A 22,859-nucleotide genomic window follows, 5' to 3' on the forward strand; every position below is an offset into this window, starting at 1 on the left:
TTCTCAGATCTACTACAGACTTTCTATCCAGTCTTTGGCAAGTCACTTAACCATTTGTGCCTCAGTTTCCTTGTCTAAATGAGGATCATAATAGCTAATTCACATGGCAGTTATGAATATATGTAAATCATTTTGGGATGAAAGACACCATATAAACATAAAAGCATTTGTTGTATTCTGATATTTTTTTCTAAATTGGAGTAATTTTGTATTTATCTTTCCCCACTTTGTGGTCCCGCAGTGGATCAAAAGCGATCAGTGACTTTCACTGAAACTCAGCCAGAGGCAACAACATCTTCAGCAACAGATGCTACACCGGTCCCAGCCCTGCAACCTAGCTGCAGCAGAAGCAGCCCTGCAGAAGTCAGAAAGCCGGAAGCTGTGAATAAACCTGTGCTGACCTCCTCTCCTGCCATTGTTGTCGCTGATCTCCATAGCCAAACCACCAGCCAGGTAACTCATCTGACAAGTCAGAAAGTAGGTTAGCTGCTCCAATCTCTAGTGGGTACATGCATATGCAGTGCCTCTCTACTTAGTGGTTTAAGCTGCTGAAAAAATAGTGAAAATGGCTAACGATCTCACTTGTGGCCGTAAAGAGAAGTGGTTGGTGTGTGAAAACTGCAGAGTCTGTTTTCTTTACAGTGAGGTGGTTGCCCATGCCACTTCTTGTTTAAATCGCTAGCTCCCAGATCTTTGTGTTGATTCTCTTTCCTTCCATTTCCGTTGGCACTTCACCACTGCATGTCCTTAGCTTGACTGATCCTATGTCCTCTGTATAGATCTTTTCTCTCACATCCTTCTACACCAGTGAAAGTTTTAATTCAACTCTCTGCTCAGCTACATTGGTCTCTGAGGAATGATCTGTGGTGGGGGTTGGGGTAGGGTAGACTGATGCATCAGTATGGAAGGATTCCTATCAAAAACACATGACTGCATTAGCAAAGGTACCAGACTTTGAGTATGTTGATACAGTAATCAGGGTGTGTGATTGCAGCACGTGTAGACGTACATGAGTTAATGTTAATCTAGCTAGCATGAGTGCCAGTAGCAGTGGAGCCGTGGCACATGGGCTTCAACATGGACTAGTCACCCAAGTAAGTATCCAGGCTCCAGGACAGGGTTGTAGAGTGCAGGCTGAGACTCATGCCACTACACCTTCACTGCTATTGGCACTCACACTAGCTAGAGTAAATCATATATCTAATTGCAGTAGGATACCTTTAGAAAGAAGCTCTTTGTCATGCACTGACTGCTGGAAAAAGTAGGTGTTAGACATCACTGATGGGTGGAGGATGGTGTGTGAGGAAAATTACAAATTGTAACGCAGAATTTAGAGCCAGCCCAATGAGACAAAGGTCTCTTTTCTGATGTCTCTTTATCTGGTTCCCCAGGGGGACACATCCTTGGCTATGAGCAGAAGAGATAGAAAAACCCATTTTGGAAAAATTATTAAAAGAATTTCAAATTGTAGTGTCCTTTTAAGCAATGTTATCTTTGTAATTTCCACTACAAATTCACCAGCCAGAAAAAAATTAACTGTTTTTGCATAAAATTTTAGGGTTTTGTACCTTTAAACATTTCAAATAAACCAAGGGGCAGTTATGGTCTAGCCTTTATTAGTTAACAGATCTGAATATATTTTGCACACATTGGTTTTTATTCTCCCCCCCGCCCCCTTCTCTTCCCATGAGTTGGAGCCTGACCACAAGCTCTCCTTGATTTCAGAGTGAGGCACTTCCCACTGAGAAGGAAAAAGAACCAGAGGAGGATTTGGAGCCCCGGCCAGCACAAGCACATAGTACCCCACCCACACAGCTCTCTGATACAGAGGACTTTGCAGGCCTTGAGACAACCAGCTTACTGCAACATGGAGACACTGTCCTTCACATCAGCGAGGACAATGGGATGGAGAATCCCCTCCTTACCAGCCACTTCAGCTTCACGCATGTTGAGCTTGGTGAGACTGATGTTGACTTAGATGAGTCCCATGTTTAAATGTCGGGGAACTGCATTAGCATGGGAGGAGAGAGAATGTAGAGTCTTGGTAGAGAAACTGTATCTTCTCTATAGAGTTTCTTGATAACTATTGATGAACTAATCAGAAAGAGCACTTTATAGCCAACAAGGGAAAATATCTAACAACCTATTTGCTACAGATTGGCAAATATGTTTTAGAAAACAAGCTAAGCCTTTTTGGCAAATCTAATTTGGTTCAGGGCAGACAGCAAAGACCAGAGGAGAATTCTAAACAATTCTGCAGCCACATATCTGTTTCCCAAAATCTTGATCTGCCAGAAATCTACTGCAGTCTGCAGCTGCTCCAGTAAAATACATTAGTTTAATATAGTAGACTGAAAAAACCCAACCTTTTTGAGGTTAGCCACTTTAACACTGCCCCCCAAAGTTTATTTTTGTAATTTCAGAAGGGTTATATAGTATCTGAATCAAAGACTTGCTTGACTGAATATTGGCAGTCAAAATGCTGACAATGAATATTGAACTAAAGATTGTTTTAAATAAACAGGCCCATGACTGTGTTTTCTAATCCCCATAGCAATGGCACATACCATTGAATGATTAGAAAGATATTTTTTGGCACTGCAGACTTTAGCAGTGTTTACTTTTGTCTGTTGGTTTCATTGCACTCTGTAAAATAATACCCTAGTGCTAGAAAAATAGTCATTCTGTGTAAAACTGAATACACTACATACTACAGGAAAGAATGCACATGCTGTGCTCAAAGATAGATGGGCGGGAGGGAGTGGTCTGTAGATGACATAAATGGTACTATCTATTCTGCTTAAATATATTAAGCAATTTATGTAAAAAACACAGCTAGAATGTGTGGACTTTCTAATACAGGGCAACAACTTAATTGACGCAAATATCTACTCTGTATGCACTTGGAAATGTATATTTTAAGAAACGTATATAATCCATATTTTCACATTCCTGTAAACTAGGAATGGATATTGCAGAGAATAGACCTGATGAAAGAATATATTTTCTGCACACTGAGATTGTATTTAAAAAGGCGCCATTCTATGTGGGTATATGAATATGCACTAATTATGACTCTGCATGTGTAGATATAAATGCATAATACTTATATGTATATCATGTCTCTTTTGGGAATTGACTGAAGTCGTGGGTGAGTTACGATCTGTGCTTCAAGATCATAGGATTAAATTGAAACAAGACTTTAGTCATTGACATATGGGAAAGCCGCAGAATAGCTGTGAGGCATACTGTGAAGTTGCAAGCAATGACCATATTTACGTGTGTGTGTGTGTGTTCACATAATACATTTTCAACTAACCTTGGTAGAATGAGATATTTGACCGGGGGTCGGCAACCTTTCAGAAGTGGTGTGCCGAGTCTTCATTTATTCACTCTAATTTAAGGTTTCGCGTGCCAGTCATACATTTTAACGTTTTTAGAAGGTCTCTTTCTGTAAGTCTATAATATATAACTAAACAATTGTATGGAAAGTAAATAAGGATTTTAAAATGTTTAAGAAGCTTCATTTAAAATTAAATTAAAATGCAGAGCTCCCCAGATCGGTGGCCAGGACCCGGGCAGTGTGAGTGTCACTGAAAATCAGCTCGCATGCCGCCTTCGGTACACGTGCCATAGGTTGCCTACCCCTGTATTAGACCTTATAATTGGGGCATTATTATGCATAGAAAAGTTATTTTTGATCACTTTTAGAGCTTTCTAAAATGTATTACTTTACAATCTTTTTTACCTTTCAATCTGGACTCATGGTATTAAGACAACATGATTTTAGAGTTAAAATGATATGACCAAAAACAAAACAAAACCCACACCAAGCAAACAACAACACCACTATATTTTTTTAAATAACTCTTTTTTTCTAAAATCATTTTTCTGTAAAACACTGTCATACACAGCCTATACGCTGGTCTGGTGCACTATTACAAGTTTTATTGGCATTAATTTAAGATCAGCTCCAGAACTGACTGGTGGCTTTGGTAATTTCAACCAATCAAACCTTTCTACCTCACCATCATATATCCTCTACATATACATATGTGTCAGTAGGAGCCCTGTGTGTACATCAGAGTACAGAATTGGGTCCTATATATTATTTTCCCTCTCTCTCTCTCTCTCTCACACACACACACGCACACACACACACACACACGTACAATTTAGCAACAACAAAATGTATTCTTTTCTCAAGCTTGTCTATCTAGGCCCCAGTCCAGAGGTGTTGAGCACCCTCTACTACTGTTGCCTTCATTGAGAGTTAAAGGCACTTTGCACCTCATAGGAAGTGCTAGTCACCTTGCAGGATTAAGCCCTTGCTGTACAGTGGGCAATCTGAAAGTGGTTTGTGGTCAAAAAAGTGTCTATGTAAAAATGGCACCTTGCTCAGCACAGATCCTGGGTATTCTGAATGATAGCTGCTTATATCGCTTACTTAAATATATCTGACTACTTCTTACGTCTCTCAGCACTACAGAGCCTGCACTGGATTCTTTCCTAGTGTTGGCATCATCAAAAGAATTATTAATTACGTCCCTCATGTGGAATTGCTATTATTAACGATGACTCACAAATCAGAAAGAACACGGCTTCACTTTCAGATCCCAGTTTGGGTTAACTGGCAGTAGTGGGGGAAATATTTTATTCATAAACGAAGTAAATTTGATATAGAAATGACTGAGAGGCAATAAACATGGAACTCCATGTTGAATTTTGTAGTCACTTTTTCACTGATAATATACTTTAAAAGGAAGCATTTACATTAATGTGAGATGCCTGCCATGGTATTCTAGTCTAATTATAGAAAAATAACTGATTTACTACAATAAATTCAATATTTCTGATAAATGTTTCCATTAAGGTTGCCCACTGTTACAAGCTGAATCCATCTTAGCAAGCCATAGCAAGGACTAAAAATGCCTCTTTTTGAAGTCCACCATCCAACCAAACAAGTGCAGTGTATAAATGAAGATTACATTATTCAGGTGGCCCAGGAAAGGGCTATAATTTCATTAGGTAGTTATAAAGACAGGCTGATCAGTCTGTATACTTATAAACTTTACTTTCAGATTGGTTGCACTTAATATTGTACTAATAAGGTGCATAAACATGTAATTTAGCAGAGTTTGTGCATTTTTCCAGTATCTCTATAAAGTGACTGGTATATTTCTGCTGTGAAGGAAAATTATGCTGCTTAATTAGTGTTAGAGGCCTTAAGTGAATGTCAAACGTCTGGCCCTTACAAATGTCTGTCAGTGTTTGGTTCTGTTGTGTTGCCTCAAAGTTTTAAACTAATTTGCAGTTGTCAAAAGGATTAAAGATAGAAAAGTCTGTTCACACTGATCATGTTCAACAAATAGTAATTAAAAGACAAGGCTCTGTTTAATCCTATTGTACAACATTAGACAAGTCTCCCTTTTTAAAAAGCACTATACCCTGCTATATGAGATTACTTTGCTCTGTTGCCAACAAACTTTGTTATAATTTAATATGTTTATCTGTCATCTTTTAATATGTGCCTCGCTAGAACTTGCCATACATCCCCCACCCCCGCCTTTTAGAAAGGGGGGATCATTGTACTGGGAACTTTCGGTGTGATCCACTTGTTGTGTGCATTTGTGTCCTCTTAATATGACCTTAACTGTGCTGAATGTCTAGGTGTATTTATATGTACATGTATGTGCATAAGAATGTCACAGGATGTATTTGAAATAATACTATTGCCTAGATTTTTGAAGGAAAGAAAATTGTGTTCCAGAAGGAAAACATGATGTAGGTTTGAAACTGATCTTATCAATTTGTTTGGAAGTTCAAAAAACATCAAAACTAGAAACTCTTGTTGAGTTGAAACCCTAAAACTAAGTATAAGTTTATAAATGGTGTAGTTCCCTCCCAATCTCCAAATAAGGGCATTCTCTTTGAAATTTGAACAAATCTTAAGCTTTAACAAAGTGTTTTTTGACTTCCCATTACCAAAGAAATGTTTAGATGGAAAGAAACAAAATATCGGAGAAGAAACCAATTACAATAGACCAACCTTCAGAACCTAGTGGATATGTGATTTAAAATATTATCTCAGGGCAGCAGTTAAGTAGGATATTACATTCTCATTTGCATTTTCTGTTGTATTGGGAAGTAGTCAAGTCTTGCACTGAAAGGAAGGCAATCTTGCTGTGCCAAACAGAGAATAGAGTTTATTTGAAGCAAGTGAGATTTGAGGGCTTAAGTCAAATTCGTTACATAGAACTGGGTAAAAACATGTCAAATTATATAATTTCCCCACATTACAACTGTGTAATTCATTTTAAGAATCAATGCAACCGGAGAACAAAAATCCCCATTAGTAAAATGAAAGCCCTTTAAAAATAATTTGAAGGATTACAGACCCAAAATCTTATAGATCTAAAATGAGAAAACCATCTACTGTACTTCCCAAAAGTACCTAATAGCAAAGCCTGTGATGTGTACCAAGTGACCAAAGACCAGGGATAAAATATAAATAATAGAGATGTCTGAATTATGTTTATGAAAGAGATTATAAGAGTTTAATGTTTGAATATGCACAAATAATAAAATATATCACAAATATTTAATGTGGTGTGGTGTGAGATTTTTCTTAGGCCTTATGATGGCTACTTCCTCCAGAGAGGGCCTCCATCTTTCCAAACTTTGTCTTTGCTGGAGCTGACATTCTCTGATAAACTTTTCTTCCTGCAATTCCCTCCAAATGCTCCACAGCTAACAACCAATGTGGTGTATTTGCCACGTTTGGAGGCCTGGCCATCATTTATTGCACTCATATATTACACTTCTGAATGGGTTACTTTGGAAGTCAAGCTAATACTCCCCCTTTCTTTTATTTTTCCTAAATATTTGACTGTCTCTTCCTAAACTGACAATAACCCATCATTCTGGTAGGTATAAACCTCTGCTTTGGCCTACATGAGATACAAAGCTGGGTGAAAGCGGCTGGCTCGGCACGGTGCGCCGGAACTCAGGGAAGGGTGAGTTTAGTTGACAGTATCGCTGGAACTTGGTGACTCTCGATGGCGGCGAGGCGTTATGCCATGGAAGCCGATGCCTGACTTCCGTCCAGGCAAGCTGCAGGAGCTACCCTCACGAAGGAGGAACAGCAGCACGGCCACGCTGGGCCTGACCAAGAGTCCGGCAAGGACAGGATCCCGCCAGCAGTCGGAGCCCGGGGCTGCAGAGGGAGTGACCAGAGCAGGCAGCCAGGCTCAGGGACACCAGCCTGGGCCAGCTGTGTGCCCTGTGCTGCGGGCGGGGCTCGCCTCTCCCCCTCCCGCCCATCATGGTCTTTGCACCGCCCCTCAGGGGGCGGGTCTCCAGTGCTGCCCCGCCCCCTGGCGCCGGGAGGGACGCCAAAGGCTGATGAAGCGCGCCTGCGCCACCCTTTCCCCAGGCACCATGTTGCATTGTGGGGCGAGTAGTCTCTGCCATTCTGCAAGCCGCAGGCGGCGGCGGCAGAAGAACTACACGTCCCAGCATCCCCGGGGAGGGGGTTGTGGCGTCCCTCAAGCTGTTGCGCCTGCGCCTCGCTCAGTTCCCGGTGGCGCGGCGGCCATGGCGTCGGGTTGCCGGATCGGCCCGTCCATCCTCAACAGCGACCTGGCGGCGCTGGGCGCCGAGTGCGGCCGCATGCTGGACTCCGGGGCGGACTACCTGCACCTGGACGTGATGGACGGGTAACCGCCGCCTCGGGGCCGGCTCGAGCCCGGGCCCCGCCCCCCAGGGCGGCTGCAGGCTTGGCGCTGCTCTGCGCGCGAGGCGGCTCCGCAGGGCGTTTGCTGCCTGCCGGCCCGTCGGGGGTTTGCTCAGCGCCTCGTTGCGGCAGGGCCGGGCCGGGCGCTGCTCCCAGGCAGCCCTGCTCGGGCACTCGCACTGCGCTGAGCCCGCTGCCCGCAGTGGGAGCCCGCGGCTGGCCCGTGCCGCTGGCTGGTCGTAGGGCCCTGGGAGGGGTGCGAGGGTCTCAGCGCATTAAACAGCCCCTTAGCCCGAGTCAGCTGCCACGCGCCGGCGCCTGAGCGCGGTGTAGACACACCCAGGCGAGAGGGGGCGTCTGCCTAGACCCCGCCGCAGGATCAGGGGCTGTTCTGGTGCAGCGTCCTGTCAAATCCGCTGTGGTGATAGTGCAGGGATCCTAGTGGCTAACGAACGGGAAGTGTGTGTTTCATTGACATGTAGGGCTGGGAGGAGCTCCAGAAGTCAGCAAGGCCAGCCCCTGTGCTGAGGCAGGATCCAGTAAACTTAGACCATCCATGACAGGTCTAGCTAACCCGTCCTTAAAAATTCCCAGCGATGGGGGATCCACAACCTCCCTCGGATGCCTAGGCCAGTGTTTATCTACCCTTACAAAGTTTTTCCTAATATCCATCTAAATCCCTCTTATTGCAGATTAAGTCAGGTACTACTTGTACTACTCCTGTGTGAAGGACACTTCATCACTGTCCTCTTTAAAACAGCTCTTAACATAAAAACGGCCATACTGGGTCAGACCAAAGGCCAGTATCCTGTCTTCCAACTGTGGCTAATGCCAGGTGCCGCAGAAGGAATAAACAGACCAGGTAATCATCAAGTGATCCATCCTGTTGCCCATTCTCAGCAAACAGAGGTTAGGGACACCATCCCTGCCCATCCTGGCAAATAGCCATTGACGGACCTATCCAACATGAATTTATTTAGCTGGTTTTTTGAACCCTGTTATAGACTGGCCTTCACAACATCTTCTGGCAAAGAGTTTCACAGGTTGACTGTGCATTTTGTGAAGAAATACTTCCTTTGTTTTAAACCTGCTGCCTATTAATTTCATTTGGTGACTCCTAGTTCTTGTGTTATGAGGAGTAGATAACATTTCCTTATTTACTTTCTCCACACTAGTCATGATTTTATAGACCTCTGTTATATCCCCCTTAGTCGTCTCTTTTCCAAGCTGAAAAGTCCCAGTCTTATTAATTTCTCCTCATATGCCAGCAATTCCATACCCCTAATAATTTTTGTTGCCTTTTTCTAAACCTTTTCCAATTCCAGGATATCTTTTTTGAGATGGGGTGACCACTTCAGCACATGGTATTCAAGATGTGGGCGTACCACGGATTTATATAGAGGCAATATGATATTTTCTGTCTTATCTATCCCTTTCCTAATGATTCCCAACATTCTGTTCACTTTTTGACTGCTGCTGCACGATCTTGTTCTTGAGTGGTAACAGCTAATTTAGACCCCTGTCATTTTATATGTATAGTTGGGATTATGTTTTCCAATGTGCATTACTTTGCATTTCATTTGCCATCGTCACCCAGTTTTGTGAGGTCCCATTCTAACTCTTCGCAGTCTACTTTGGACTTAACTGTCTTGAGTAGTTTTGTATCATCTGCAAATTTTGCCTATTTTTTCCAGATCATTTATGAATATGTTAAATAGTACTGGTTCCAGTACAGACTGTGGTATACCATTATTTATCTCTCTCCATTCTGAAAACTCACCATTTATTTCTACCCTTTGTTTCCTATCTTTTAACCAGTTACCAGTCCATAAGAAGACATTCCCTCTTATCCCATGACTGCTTACTTTGCTTAAGAGCCTTTGGTGAGGGACCTTGTGAAAGGCTTTCTGAAAATTTAAGTACACTATATCCCCCTTGTCCATATGCTTGTTGACCCCCTCAAAGACTTCTAGTATATTGCTAGATCCCCTCTAGAACCCTTTTTAAAAATTGATGTCACATTAGCTATCCTCCAGTCATTTGATACAGAAGCTGGTTTAAATGTTATATACCACAGTTAGTAGTTCTGCAATTTCACATTTGACTTCCTTCCTTCCTTCCTTCCTTCTTAGGTGAATACCATCTGGTCCTGGTGACTTATTACTTTTTATCAATTTGTTCCAAAACCTCCTCCAATGACACCTGAGTCTGGAACAGTTCCTCAGATTTATCGCCTAAAAAGAATGGCTCAGGTTTGGGAATCTCCCTCACATCCTCAGCCGTGAAGACTGATGCCAAGAATATATTTAGTTTCTCTGCAATGGCCTCATCATCCTTGAGGGCTCCTTAGCATCTCAATCATCCAGTGGCCCACTGGTTGTTTAGCAGACTTCCTGCTTCTGATGTACTTAAAATTCTTTTTGCTATTACTTTTTGACTCGTTGGCTAGCTGTACTTCAAATTCTTTTTTGGCCTTCCTAATTACATTTTTACACTTCATTTGCCAGAGTTTACACTCCTTTCTGTTTTCCTCACTAGGATGCCTTTTTGCTTCTCACTGCTTCTTTTACTTTGGTGTTTAGCCATGGTGGCACTTTTTTGGTCCTCTATGTTTTTAAATTTGGGATTTAAAAGGCCTCTATTATGAGGCCTTTAAAAAGTTTCCATTAAGCTTGCAGGGATTTCACTTTTGGCACTGTACCTTTTAATTTATTTAACTAACTTCCCCATTTTTGTGTAGTCCCACTTTCTTAAATTAAATGCAACTGTGGTGGGTTGCTGTGGTGTTTTTCCTGCCGCAGGGATGTTCAATTTAATTACATTATGGTCACTATTACCAAGTGATTCAGCTATATTTGAAGACGGTTATCAAATCCCTCCCCCACCCCCCACTTTTCTTTTCTCAAGAATAAGCATGCCCAGTTTTTCAACTTTTCATCATAGGTCAGGATTTCTAAACCTTATATCTTGTTTGTTGCTCTCCTCTGGACTCTGTCCATTTTGTCCACATCTTTCCTAAAGTGTGGTGCCCAGACTGGACAAGAACTTCAGCTGAGGCCTCACCTATGCCAAGTAGAGCAGGACAGTTTCCTCCCACCTCTTACATATGACACTCCTGTCAGTCACCCCTGAAAGATACTGGCCTTTTTTGCAAGTGCATCATATTATTGACTTATTCAATTTGTGATCCACTATAACCGCCAGATCCTTTTCAGCAGTGCTATGATCTAGCCAGTTATTCCTGTTGTGTAGCTGTGCATTTGATTTTTCCTTCCTAAGTGTGTTACTTTGCATTTGTCATTTTTGAATTTCATCTTGTTGATTTCAGATCAATTCTCTAATTTGTCAAGGTTGGTTTGAAATCTAATCCTGTCCTCCAAGATGCTAGCATCCCTCCCATCTTGGTGTCTTCTGCATATTCTCCACTCTATTATCCAAGTTATTAAAATATTAAATAGTACCGGACCCATGGCTGATGTGTGGGACCCCACTAGATTGACAGGAAACCATTGATAACTACTCTTTGAGTATGGTCTTTCAATCAGATTTGCACCAGATAATAGTTTTGTCCAGATTGTATTTCCCTAATTTGATTATGAGAATGTCATATGGAATTGTGTCAAAAGGCTTACTAAAATCAAGACATGTCACGTCTTGCTTACCCTGAATCTACTAAGCTAGTAACCCTGTCAAAGAAGGAAATTAAGTTGCTTTGGCATGATTTGTTCTGGACAAATCTATGCTAGCTATTGCTTATAACCCTATTATTAGGGCTCTACCAAATTCACAATCCATTTTAGTACATTTCAGTGATAGGATTTTTAAAATCTGAAATTTCACAGTTTCAGATATTTAAATCTGAAATTTCATGGTGTTGTAATGGGGGGTCCTGAGCCAAAAGGGAATTGGGGGGGTTCCAAGGTTATTGTAGGGGGGTTGCAATATTGCCACCCTTATTTCTGCGCTGCTGCTGGTGGTGGCACTGCCTGCAGCTGGGAGAGGTTAATTGTATTAACGACACTGCTTCTTGAACATAGTCTATAAAGATTTGTTTTTATATTTCCCATAAATGTAGGTCAATATAAAATTCCTTACTTTAGTCACCATACAGTAAAACCATATCAAGCCTAATAAAGTGCTTTTTTCTAATTGCTAGGCACTTTGTTCCGAACATCACATTTGGACACCCTGTAGTAGAGAGCCTTCGAAAGCAGCTGGGTCAGGATCCTTTCTTCGGTAAGGACTTCATTTTTCCAAACTCTTGAGTACGTGTTGTTATACTGACAAAGGAAACTACAAAACATTGTGGATTTTATCCTCACTTGTGGCCTGTAAGCTCAGGCCACAACTCAGTGGGGTAACCTCAAAACCGTTTTGCTGCTCCCTAATCCTGGGGCTGGTTTTATGCTGTCTTAGTTTAGAATAGCCTTACACTGGAGGCCAGGATGGTGGCAGGAATCATTGGAATGTGGTTACAACACATCCCCGTACATGTGGGGAAAGTCGAGGAGGGCTAGTGTAGAGCCAGCTATGCCAGATGAGGATTTCCCCAGCTTTCCAGCCCCTTTCTAGAACTTGAGTAGCACAAAGGAGCCATGTCCTGGGCCTCATGTTCGGTGATTACGAAATATTTATAGCCAAGCAAAACGCTGTAAAAATACAGTTTCCTTCTTAGCTAAACTAAGTCAGAGGGAGGGGAGAATGTATTATGTGAGCTACTGTTTGTTTTTTAGTACTTTAAAGAAACACTCTCCCATGTGGCATGTCACTATAATGTAATCGATGTCCTATTAAGCTCAAGTAGTAATTATTACTAAACATATCTAATAATACCAACATTGAGCATGGATTTATATTCTGAATTTGTTTTGTATAAATTAATATGCACTCATTTAAACAGCTTATGCTGTTACTACTCTTTTTGAGCTCTGAGCACATGCTTTGAATGTGCATCTTCTGTAATGACTCTAAAGCAGCAGATATGGCATATGAATTACAGATAGTCCACATATTGGTATATTTTGGTGAATGATGCATGCCCAGTGTATCTTGCTTACTCGTGATTCCTTTCAGATATGCACATGATGGTTGCCAAGCCGGAGCAGTGGGTGAAACCAATGGCTGTAGCAGGTGCAAACCAGTACACTTTTCACCTAGAGGCTACAGACAATCCAGGGGCACTGATTAAAGACATTCGGGAAAATGGGATGAAGGTGAGGAGCTGGTGTGGCAAGAGTAGTGTGTTGCATTGCAGTAGCTGCCTCCCTCTGGCATTGAAAGATCTGGGCAATAATGTTCTTGTGGACTAATGAAATGAAAGCAATTTATATCTGAACAGAAGTCCTGGAGACAAAGTGGAATCTTGCTTTAATGCAGTGGTCCCCAAAGTGTGAGGTGCACGAAGGGCCACCCAGCTCCGCTCCTGGCTTCGACTCCTGCTCCCAGCTGCAGCTCCGCCCCTGGGGGCCATGGACTGGTTACATTATGGGTGGGGAGCAACATAAAAAGTTTGTGGACCATTGCTTTAATGCAATCAATACCTTTTTGCCTTAATTGAGCCTAAATAATATTCTAAATACTGTTCACAATATCTAATCAGTATTTTTTTAAAGCTTGTAGTAGCCAGTATCAGAGCAATGCTAACACAGGTGCAAGCCTCCTTTGTCCTACAGATGTACTTACATTTATCTTTCCCTCCTTCCGTAGGTTGGCTTGGCCATCAAACCTGGAACTGTAGTTGAATATTTAGCACCATGGGCCAATCAGATAGACATGGCTTTGGTGATGACAGTAGAACCTGGATTTGGAGGGCAGAAGTTCATGGAAGACATGATGCCAAAGGTAGATACTGATTGTGTTTTATTAAATGGAACTAGTCTGTTTCTACTCCCTATGCCTTGACAACTGGGAAGGGAGAGGACATTAACAAAAAATCCTTAGTCATTTAAATGTTAGAAATTATATAGACCTGGGGAGTATCTATGTAAAACCAAGTGCTTAACTTTTGTGGGGGTTTTTGTATGGGCTCTTTAGATTCAGTGGCTGAGGACACAATTTCCTTCCTTGGATATTGAAGTGGATGGTGGTGTGGGGCCAGACACCATCCATAAATGTGCAGAGGTAAGCTTTAAAAACTGAACTGCACAGTGAGGACTCTCCTTCTTTCTGTGCACGAGATTGTAATCTCCCTGCTGGGTCTTTCAGTTTGGCCATTTGCTTTGTTTTAGAATCATAAAGGGACCTCAAGAGGTCATCTAGTCCAATCCAACAGATTTTTGCCCCATATCCCTAAATGGACCCCTCAAGGATTGAACTCACAACCCTGGGTTTAGCAGGCTAATGCTCAAACCACTGAGCTGTCCCATACCATGACCTAACCTACAGCACTTGTTTTGTCACCCTCTGCTCAGGATAGAACCAGAACTAATCAAGGCTGCAGGAAAGCTGTTTGGGGAAATACCCTTTTCTTAGTAGAGTAATTTTTTTGAAGTCTGAACCTGTGCTGATGAAGTCCATGCGTATTGCAAGTGGACAATAGTTACCTACCTTTTCTAATTTCACTAGTTAGAGTGTACTGGGATTATGTGGTGGTGGTCCATATTACACAGCTGGCTGGTTAACCTTCTTCCAGGCAGGAGCAAACATGATTGTGTCTGGCAGTGCTATTATGAAAAGTGAAGATCCTAGATCTGTCATCAACCTCCTGAGGAATGTGTGTTCAGAAGCTGCTCAGAAACGTTCCCTGGACCGATGAGACTGCCAACTCATGCCAAGGCAGCTTGAGTGTGAACGGGTTCTATTCCAGTATGGAAACATTGCTGCTGAACCAGGACTGCAGCACTGAAGAATTGTTCCTTCACTGCAAGCAGCTGTTTTGCCAGGGCTGGAAATACAATCAGCCAGTGCTATCCCTTAAATTGGCTGGAGACTTATTTTATAGCAGATAACAGGTATTGGATGGAAACAGAATTGTGAGTTTTTGTTTGAAAGGTGTGGAAGACTAAGAGTCTGCTCTGTGCATTCCTACAAAACTGTTTCAATGTTTGAAATAAAACACTGATGATAAGTCATCTTACGACTAGCAAAACTCATCTGTTAGCTGTTCAGTGGTATGTGCACTCCAGGATGAACCAATCTACCCCAAGAAAGAGCATCTTTCCAGAACTAAGTTCACTAACTTAGACAGGTATGTACACCCCAATAAAGTTATGGTACAATATTTCGTTCTCACAGCAGTGGGAAATAAAAGTTCCACAGTAAGCTTTTATCATAGCTTCTCCTTTGAAAAACTAAGTCTCTTGGCCTAGTTTTCATAGGTGGTATCCTTATGACTAGCTAGTGAAAACTTTCCAAGATAAATGATCTGAAGGTACAGTTATTAGATTAGACATTGATTCCTGAAGTTTTTACAACAAACTTCATTGTAGAAGAGTGGTTTTGTCACTAGCAGTAGAATAGTAAGTTGCCTGCTATTGTGGGTTAACAAAATTTTAATTGCAGAATGAGCAGCCACAGGGTATTTGCTCATTTGTACAAAAGCACATGGGGATCCTGAGCCAGGTCTTTTGCATTCTAGCTATTCAGATAGGCTCCAGTGCCTAATTATAGGTAAATGTATCCTTCAGGCAATCCATGGCTGGAAGACCAAGCAGCTACTTCAGCTGTTGCCTGTGTATAAAATGTAATAACCAGCATCCACGAGGCCTACTCCAGTGGAGGGGAAGTAGGATAGTTTAGAACCACAGGGTGAATCTGCTTCAGGTGTTCAGTTTCTAAGCAATGATAGTCAAGAAAGAAAGGACTGGTTCAAGAATTCCTCTAGTTAGTCTCTCTCTGAAAAACCATGTTGGACATGTATGTACACTTCTTCCCAATACCCCAGTTCAACAGAGAAGAGATACTACAGGTGTGGGGGCAGCTTGGTAAACATAGCCACTCTAGCTCCCTCAGTAAAAGCAGGTGTGAGGATGCAGCAACAAAGGGTACGTCCAGACTGCCCGCCGAATCGGTGGGTAGTAATCGATCTATCGGAGATCGATATCGTGTCTTGTCTAGACGCGATAAATCGATCCCCGAACATACTCCCGGAACTCCACCAGGGCGAGCGGCGGTAGCAGAGTCGACAGGGGAGCTGTGGATGTTGATCCCGTGCCGTGAGGGACCCAAGGTAAGTCGAAATAAGATACGCAACTTCAGCTACGGGAATAGCGTAGCTGAAGTCGACGTATCTGACATCGACATCACCCCCACCCCCTCCCACAGTGTAGACCAGTCCAAAGGCATTTGGCCTGGGTTGCACAAAAAAGTACCAAGGGGCTCAGCCAGGCTTGTGAGGCCTGGGCCAAGGCATCCTCAATGCTGTTAGTAAGCCAGCTAGAGTTTAAACAGAATCAAGTCCGGGATAACTGTCAGTATGGAATCATTTGCTCAAATACAGTATAACTAGTTACCAGAACTCATTCACACAGTACTCATTCCACAGTACCGTGGAGAGAATGTTTAACTGCATGTTGTCATTTAACACCCTTTCAGTTAAAAAAAAATACTATGCTCTGTCCCAAGGAGAAATATGTAATTGAATCCTTTGTCAGTCCTAGATTAGAGCAGTTTGGGGTCCACACCTTTTTTTGTCGACAGGCTTGAGCAGGTGTAAACTGCCAGCCTAGGGCTGCACTTCAGGGGGAAAACATACATGCAGGAAAACCACCTCACCTCCCCAGCAGAGTGGCTGGCTAATTGTTCCTACTGCAGCACCCCCCTTTGGAAGTGTGATCTCTTCACTTCCACAGCCTCTTATTACAGTTGAGGGAAAGGCTCTTAGTCACCATGGAGATTACTACTTTCACATATGCTTAATTACATTCTTCTATTACTCCTTAAAAATTGCCCATTTTCTCACTATTAGCAAACAATTAAAAATGACAATTTTCTGTCCAGCATGCCTTCCTGCACTTATTTTTAAGTGATGTAAATATGCTTATGCACAGAAAACAGCAGCTACACCTCATCCATGAAAGTACATATTGAACAGAGAGCCACTTTCCCTTTGGATGCCTGATCAGACTAGGTATTTCCATATTAAAATTAACCACACAGAATCACTCAGTCATGGGTCAATGAATAGAGAAGTTTGACTCAAACTTTCATGCCGAAATCAGATTTCCAGACACTCTGCACATCAGTCTCATGCCATTCAACCTGCCAGACCCCCAGTGAGGAACATAATTAGTTATACTTTTCTATAACCTCAGTCTCATGATTCTTTAGGTGGATGAATTCATGATGTAAATAAATTTTCAACAATAAAAGTGCAGGGATATCACAGGGACTAAAATGAAAGCCAGTTAAGAATTATTTGTCTCAAAACAGGCAAAGTTCCAAGGGAGAGCCAATAAAGCCATCTAGATTGTAGTGCCAAAGCAGACTTTTGTGCACTACTGCATTACTGGCCTGGAGGTCCAGGGTGCCCACTGTCATCAATGGAGGAAAATATATAAGACTCCAGATGTCCAATTCAATCCTTATTTGAATATGGGGTCCTCCAAAAGACAGTTCTGTAAGCAAGCTAGCATGCACCCAAATAGGGTGAGAAACTATACTGAAAATATGCTCTGCTTGCCACATCTGAGGACTTTCTGCCCTTCCCATGCTTTGATGAAGGTCGTGGATCTGAAGGAGGATGTGAAACCTCTTGCAACAGGGCCAGGGAAGGAGATATGAAGACCTGAAAAAATGCCTTTTGATTCAAAATGGTAAACAAAGCACAAACATACTAAAACAAGTCACAGTGCCTGACTGCATAATGCTCAGTAATTTACAGTTGCACAGGGGGATGGGAGGGGAGGAATGACCTGTTTTAGCCTTTATGTAACAGCTAAAAGACAAAAAGTTGAGGAAATTTTTGAATGTTTAAGGGAGGTATGGGGGGGGGGGGGAACTTGAGTAAGGGGCTTCATGGCTTTTTATAAACTCAGCCCTGGGGCTGAGCTGTGCGTATAGCAGTTCTCAGCATGCTCTGACCTAGACAGCTAGTTGTTTCAAAATTCATGTGACACAATACACAAACTATAGGTGAGGGAAAGGAAGGAAATTGATGGAGGCCATTTCCATGAGAGAGAATTATTATAACCATAAGTTTTTATTATTAAGAACTGAAGACAGCACAACAGATATGTACAACAGATGTGAAGAAAGAGGGTGGGGATGGGGCTTGTGTAGGTGCTAGACAGACTAAGTGCAGTTTCTTACTGTCACAGACTTCCTGTGTGGCCTTGGGCAAGTCACTTACTGTCTGTCTGTCTCTCTCTGTAAAATGGGGATCATAATCCCACGCTGTCTTGACTCTGGACTATAAACTATTTGGAGCAAGGCCTGTCTCTTCCAATGTGTTTGTACAGACCCTAGCAAAATAGGGCCTCAATCTCAGCTGGAGCTTCTAGGGGCTACTGTAATACAAGTAAATAGTAGCATCCTTAGCCCCAAGAGTTTCCAGAGTCAGGGAGATGACACCGGCGAGGAGGGAGGTTTATACCAATAAAATGAGCTTGTGGAGTAGTGGGGGGAGATTTGAAGGAGAGGTTAAGTGGTGTGTAGTGTGTAGGCTGGGGGGAGGGAAGAGGATGGCCATTCCAGGCACTTGGGGCACTGGGAGAAAGCACACACGTAATTATGGGAGGACATACAGGAACTGGAAGGATTACAGAGTGCAGGGCTGGTATGGGGGAGTGGTAAGTAAAGAGAAACAATAAACTATATTCTATTCTTGCCTTATGTCATGGAGTTCAAGGGATGGAAGTGGTCTTAGAATCTGCCCCCAGCAGATTATTTTGCTATCCCAAATCTGTTTTTTAATCAGATGAGATGTGGACTACAAGATGGAAAAAAATGCCTTAAATATTTGCATAGGAAGAAAATATAAAAGGAAAGTTCTCCATTTTGCATCCAGTTTTTCAGTCTCTTTCTTGCCCATCTCATCTTTGCCAGGGTGGTTTCATTACGTTCTTGGAAGGTTTAGCCTGTTCACACAATGGGTAGGGCAGAGGGCATTTCAATAGGGACAAAGAGGTTGTGTGCAATCTCCATTTGTATCAGCCATGTAACTGGCAAGATTAACAAATAACATCTTTAGAAGAGGATGTTAATACTGCTCAATAAAGGAAATTGCCAGGAACTACTCAGGGGCACTGCAAAGATTTCTTCATCCTACGTAATACCATTTGTAGTTACTGATTTTATAGTGCAAGAGTCTCCTATCCAGATCCTCTAAAAAGCAATGCAGCGAGCTGCCTGCCTGCCAACCCACCCAGTTTGGTTAGTAGTCCTACTCGAAAGTTTACTTCATTTTTAAAATATTCTCTTAACTCTCTCTTTTTCCTTCAGGATCCTGGATGATTCAGACTTCATTACTAAGTCAGTGTTCCTCACCTGTAGTTCTCCTGGGTCCTGCATGCAGGGAGTTCATGTGACTGATGCCCAGATCCCAGGATTGCTCCTCACACTACCAGATAGATCAGACAAGAGCAGGAGGCACTGAACAATCTATAAAGTTGTATGATGGGAGCTATGAGGATCTGAGCTGCTCCTATCTTCACTTTGAAGGAGCAGGGGAATGGAGAAGAAAAGAGCCTCACCTCAGACTGCTCTCCAACTCACATTCCCAGCAGCCAGAAGACGAGGGAGAGAGATGAGAAATACCCCATTCCACTCAGAAACTAGGAAGAAGGGATAATAGAGGGGGAAACAACAATCTCACAGCCAGTTAGTTATGCAACATTAACAAATGCAACAGCAAGGCTTTGTACCCTTACTACTCTGTGGCTCCCACAAAGCCATTAAAAGACCATACAGGTTTTCAGGTCTTAAAGGCACATACCACTAATTTGATGTTACAGACCTGTGAAGGGAATCTAAGTACTTCTATTGCTAATCAAATTCAGACTATACACATTGTATGGAAATAACTTTTAATTTAAAAAACCTTGCATTGAAGATTATTGTATCAGACATTGAGGCAAAATTTGAGTTTAATTTGCTGGACAAACCAGTGTTAAAAAAAGGATTTAAAATAAATCAGAATGTGCAATAAACTACAATGTAGCATAGGCAGTAGTGTTGAAACTTGACTGAACTTTTTTCTGAGGTCCAGCGTATATTTCCAGTCAATCTGACAGGAAAAAAATTAAGTTTGACACTACAAACGGGTCATCTGTCAGTATTGGATATTACAAGCTGAGGAAAAATTTTGTACAAGAACAGAGACTCCTATATAATTGCCTTCAACTGTTGTACACAGAAAAACTTCCTGCTGACAGTGGTTTATACATATGTGCTACTGGTGTCGAATTACTGTTCTGCTACAAGAATTCTGCTATATCGTCAATTCTTGTATGCGTCGTCTTCTATTAGCATCACTTGAGGATGCAGATAAATTCTAAATACTATAATTCAGAATGTATGAGTTTAAACAATTTGCTTTTATTTTCTTAGTGTAATGGCTGGGAATTTAAAAATCAATCTGTATTTAGAAACATTATGAAATTTTTTTTTAAGCCCTTCTGATGTCCTTATTAACAATGTTTTCCTTTCTGGTTAGTCACTCTGCTTTTGCATACTTGGTAGAACCTTGCAAGGTATTGCTTAGAAATCGTAATAACTATACTTGTTGGTAAGATACACAGCACAGTTATAAGCAGCATTAGCTACTGCAGGTCTAGGAGTTAGGTCTCCAAATATCTGATGATCCAAAATGAAATTCAGAGCTGCATCTTCATTTAATTCAATCTTTGTTTCCTCACCACTCCTAGGCTACTCTGCTCCCCATGTGACTGAAATAGAAAACTGTCTACCTTTCATATAGTAGAGAAATCAACTATGGAAATATAGTGGTATATTTGTGTGTTAGTGTTTATTGTTAGTTTCATGCAGAAATCCTCAGAGTTGAATGAGTGACTCATTTTAAGCCAAATATAAGGCTTCTGAAAGTGTCATTTAAAAACTACTGGTACTTAAATATTCAAGGGATTTCAGACAAGGCAGGTATTTGCCACATGCTCATGCCACCAAAGGAAACAATTTGAAATTACCCCCTCCTCCTCACTGTCTTTTCAAGTAGTTTTTCTGTGTTTTGAAGTTGTTTGTTTAAAGGAATAAAGTGTGTTCTGCTGTCCCAGAATCCATCAGAACCATAAACACATTTGAAAGAAAAAAAGGAAGAATATTAAAGAACGTGGCAAGATGACAACAGAAAGCAGTAAACCGTGCCAGCTATTTAGGTGTGCCCACTTTCAGCACAGGGAATACTAGACTTCCAGCTCGAAAGAATTAGTTTCTCTTGTGGTTCGGGAAGAAGAAAGTGTTGCGTTTGGGATTTTATCCTACCTGTTACAAAGCAAGAAAGAAAATATATTATATGCTACTAATGTACAGTATTTGAATTGTGCTGTTATTTCTTGTGTGAACAACAGAGATTTTACCTTATACTTTTCTCCATCTTACTCGGCTTTCCTAATGAACCACATTATTCCCTGTCACCTGTGTTTTCTTGTGCTGCAGAGTCCCAGGAAAACACTTTTGCAGTCTTCCAGCTCTTCTGTGGATTGTTTTCTTGGTGGATGGCCATTGTTTGGCAAAGTGATGGGAGTACATGAAGTGCAGAGGGAGTCACTGTGGAAAGCTGCACTTGAACTTTCAGTCTGATTTGTTATTTGGTCTTGGCACCGTAAGGTTTCTATGTCTTCATCCTTTAACGGAAAAACCCGAAGTTCCCACAGCTCAGACTGAAAGGAGTCAGAGGGGGGAGGGGAGGAAAGAGGGGTCCTGGTTAGTTATGTGCAGAATGATTCTGTTATCAAGTAACAAATGAGTCTTGTTCTTTACAGTGCTTGCAGGGTTCTTCAGCTACAGGGAAGAATACCATTCTGCTGGGTACCAATTTTCAATGTAGCTTGGCTTAATACAGCACAACTTCATTTTGTATAGAATCTTTTAAATAAGTTGTATCCCAACATTGTTTCCAAGGTTAAACAATGCAGTTACAATGTAAGAGGCAAGGGATGTAAAAAAGGAATCCTCTATTTTCTACTGTTAAGAACATCTATTACCATCACAATCAGTACTATTTGGAACACATGTTGGCATCCTCTGAAAAAAAGCTACAGAATGTATCAATAGAGAGCCTGCTACTCTCTCATCTCCGAGGCGGAGACATTTTGACCCACTAGTGAAAGTTTTGCCTGTGCTGTTCCTGTTTGTCTGGTGACAAATCGAGGCCTTCATTTGGAAGTGATCTCAATCTGGTAATTTGCAGAAGCTTTAAACACAATCCAAACATTAGAGATGAGAACACTTACATTTGCAACTTTAGAGCCTGACCCATTGAAGTCAGGGAAACTTTGGGCATTGGATCAGGCCCTTATTTACTAAAAACCATCATACCTTTGCTTCTTGGTTTTCCTTTGAAGGCTGTGGGACCCTTAAACATACAGAACTGTGGATTTCTGAAGTAAGATCAGAAGCAGCTTCAGCAGCACAACGCAGTGAGGCACATGAGTTGCGATGGTTTTCTTTCAGTACTGGATCTTGGCCCTGCTGTCCTTCAGCATTTTTGCTATAAGGTCTAGTACAAGACAAAATGAGAAAATAAGCTTTTGTTTAATAACTGCTCTGTCAAGTGACTGGAAACAATTCCAATTTTTTTTTAAAAAGGAAAAAAGGCACTACTCTAAGTTTTTAATAATGGCTTCTTATTTATATGCTTAGAAGTAAAGAAAACCTGAAAACAGAACTCTAAAGCAAAGCTGACCTTGGTATAAAATATTTAAATACATTTTTATATCTGACAACATTTTTTTGAAAGTTCAAACTTAACAGAATCCAGTACTTGAAGTGGGTCTCTGAATGCAATTACTTTCAGTCTTAGATCCAGAGAAGTGACACCCCATTCTTTCATCTAAATCCGAGATTACTGAGTGAGAAGTGACACCCTATTCATTTGACTAAGGCAATAATTACTGAGCACCGCAACGAACAGCAGAAGTGGGATGGGTTCAGAAAATGTTAAGCTTTTATTCACTAATATCCCAATAACCTAGGTTTTCTTTAAATTCCTAAGATTTAAAGCGATATA

The 22,859-nt window shown here is 41.6% G+C and overlaps 3 protein-coding genes across 14 annotated transcripts in view; 2 read left to right on the forward strand and 1 right to left on the reverse strand.

Annotated features, from left to right (window-relative positions):
- Positions 1 to 3,438, forward strand: part of UNC80 (unc-80 homolog, NALCN channel complex subunit) — a 181,021-nt gene extending 177,583 nt beyond the window's left edge. For all 12 annotated transcript variants that reach the window (XM_034785311.1, XM_034785316.1, XM_034785312.1 and 9 more), the window contains 2 exons: positions 242 to 453; positions 1,726 to 3,438. In XM_034785311.1, coding sequence (XP_034641202.1) covers positions 242 to 453; positions 1,726 to 1,995 — 482 coding nt within the window. In that variant the 3' untranslated portion in view covers positions 1,996 to 3,438. The remainder of the gene's footprint in view (positions 1 to 241; positions 454 to 1,725) is intronic.
- A 4,122-nt stretch (positions 3,439 to 7,560) lies between these two features.
- On the forward strand, positions 7,561 to 20,114 carry RPE (ribulose-5-phosphate-3-epimerase). Its single transcript, XM_034786512.1, has 7 exons — positions 7,561 to 7,718; positions 11,892 to 11,971; positions 12,809 to 12,948; positions 13,442 to 13,576; positions 13,769 to 13,855; positions 14,367 to 14,921; positions 19,115 to 20,114. The coding sequence occupies exons 1-6, from the start codon at positions 7,597 to 7,599 to the stop codon at positions 14,487 to 14,489; spliced, it is 687 nt and encodes a 228-aa protein (XP_034642403.1). The 5' UTR covers positions 7,561 to 7,596; the 3' UTR covers positions 14,490 to 14,921; positions 19,115 to 20,114.
- A 149-nt stretch (positions 20,115 to 20,263) lies between these two features.
- The window catches only part of KANSL1L (KAT8 regulatory NSL complex subunit 1 like), a 98,559-nt gene continuing 95,963 nt past the window's right edge, over positions 20,264 to 22,859 (reverse strand). Inside the window, exons 13-15 of the mRNA XM_034786513.1 lie at positions 22,169 to 22,349; positions 21,208 to 21,510; positions 20,264 to 21,112 (exon numbers count right to left, since the gene is read on the reverse strand). Of these exons, the coding sequence (XP_034642404.1) occupies positions 21,262 to 21,510; positions 22,169 to 22,349 (430 nt within the window). The 3' untranslated portion in view covers positions 20,264 to 21,112; positions 21,208 to 21,261. The remainder of the gene's footprint in view (positions 21,113 to 21,207; positions 21,511 to 22,168; positions 22,350 to 22,859) is intronic.

This window comes from Trachemys scripta, chromosome 11 (genome assembly GCF_013100865.1).
Source record: "Trachemys scripta elegans isolate TJP31775 chromosome 11, CAS_Tse_1.0, whole genome shotgun sequence".
NCBI lineage: Eukaryota > Metazoa > Chordata > Testudines > Emydidae > Trachemys > Trachemys scripta.

Coding starts and splice junctions, on each gene's coding strand:
- RPE (XM_034786512.1), top strand. CDS start 7,597: ATGGCGTCGGGTTGCCGGATCGGCCCGTCCATCCTCAACAGCGACCTG. Junction 12,949..13,441: donor TTCGGGAAAATGGGATGAAG/GTGAGGAGCTGG, acceptor CTCCTTCCGTAG/GTTGGCTTGGCCATCAAACC. Junction 13,577..13,768: donor TGGAAGACATGATGCCAAAG/GTAGATACTGAT, acceptor TGGGCTCTTTAG/ATTCAGTGGCTGAGGACACA.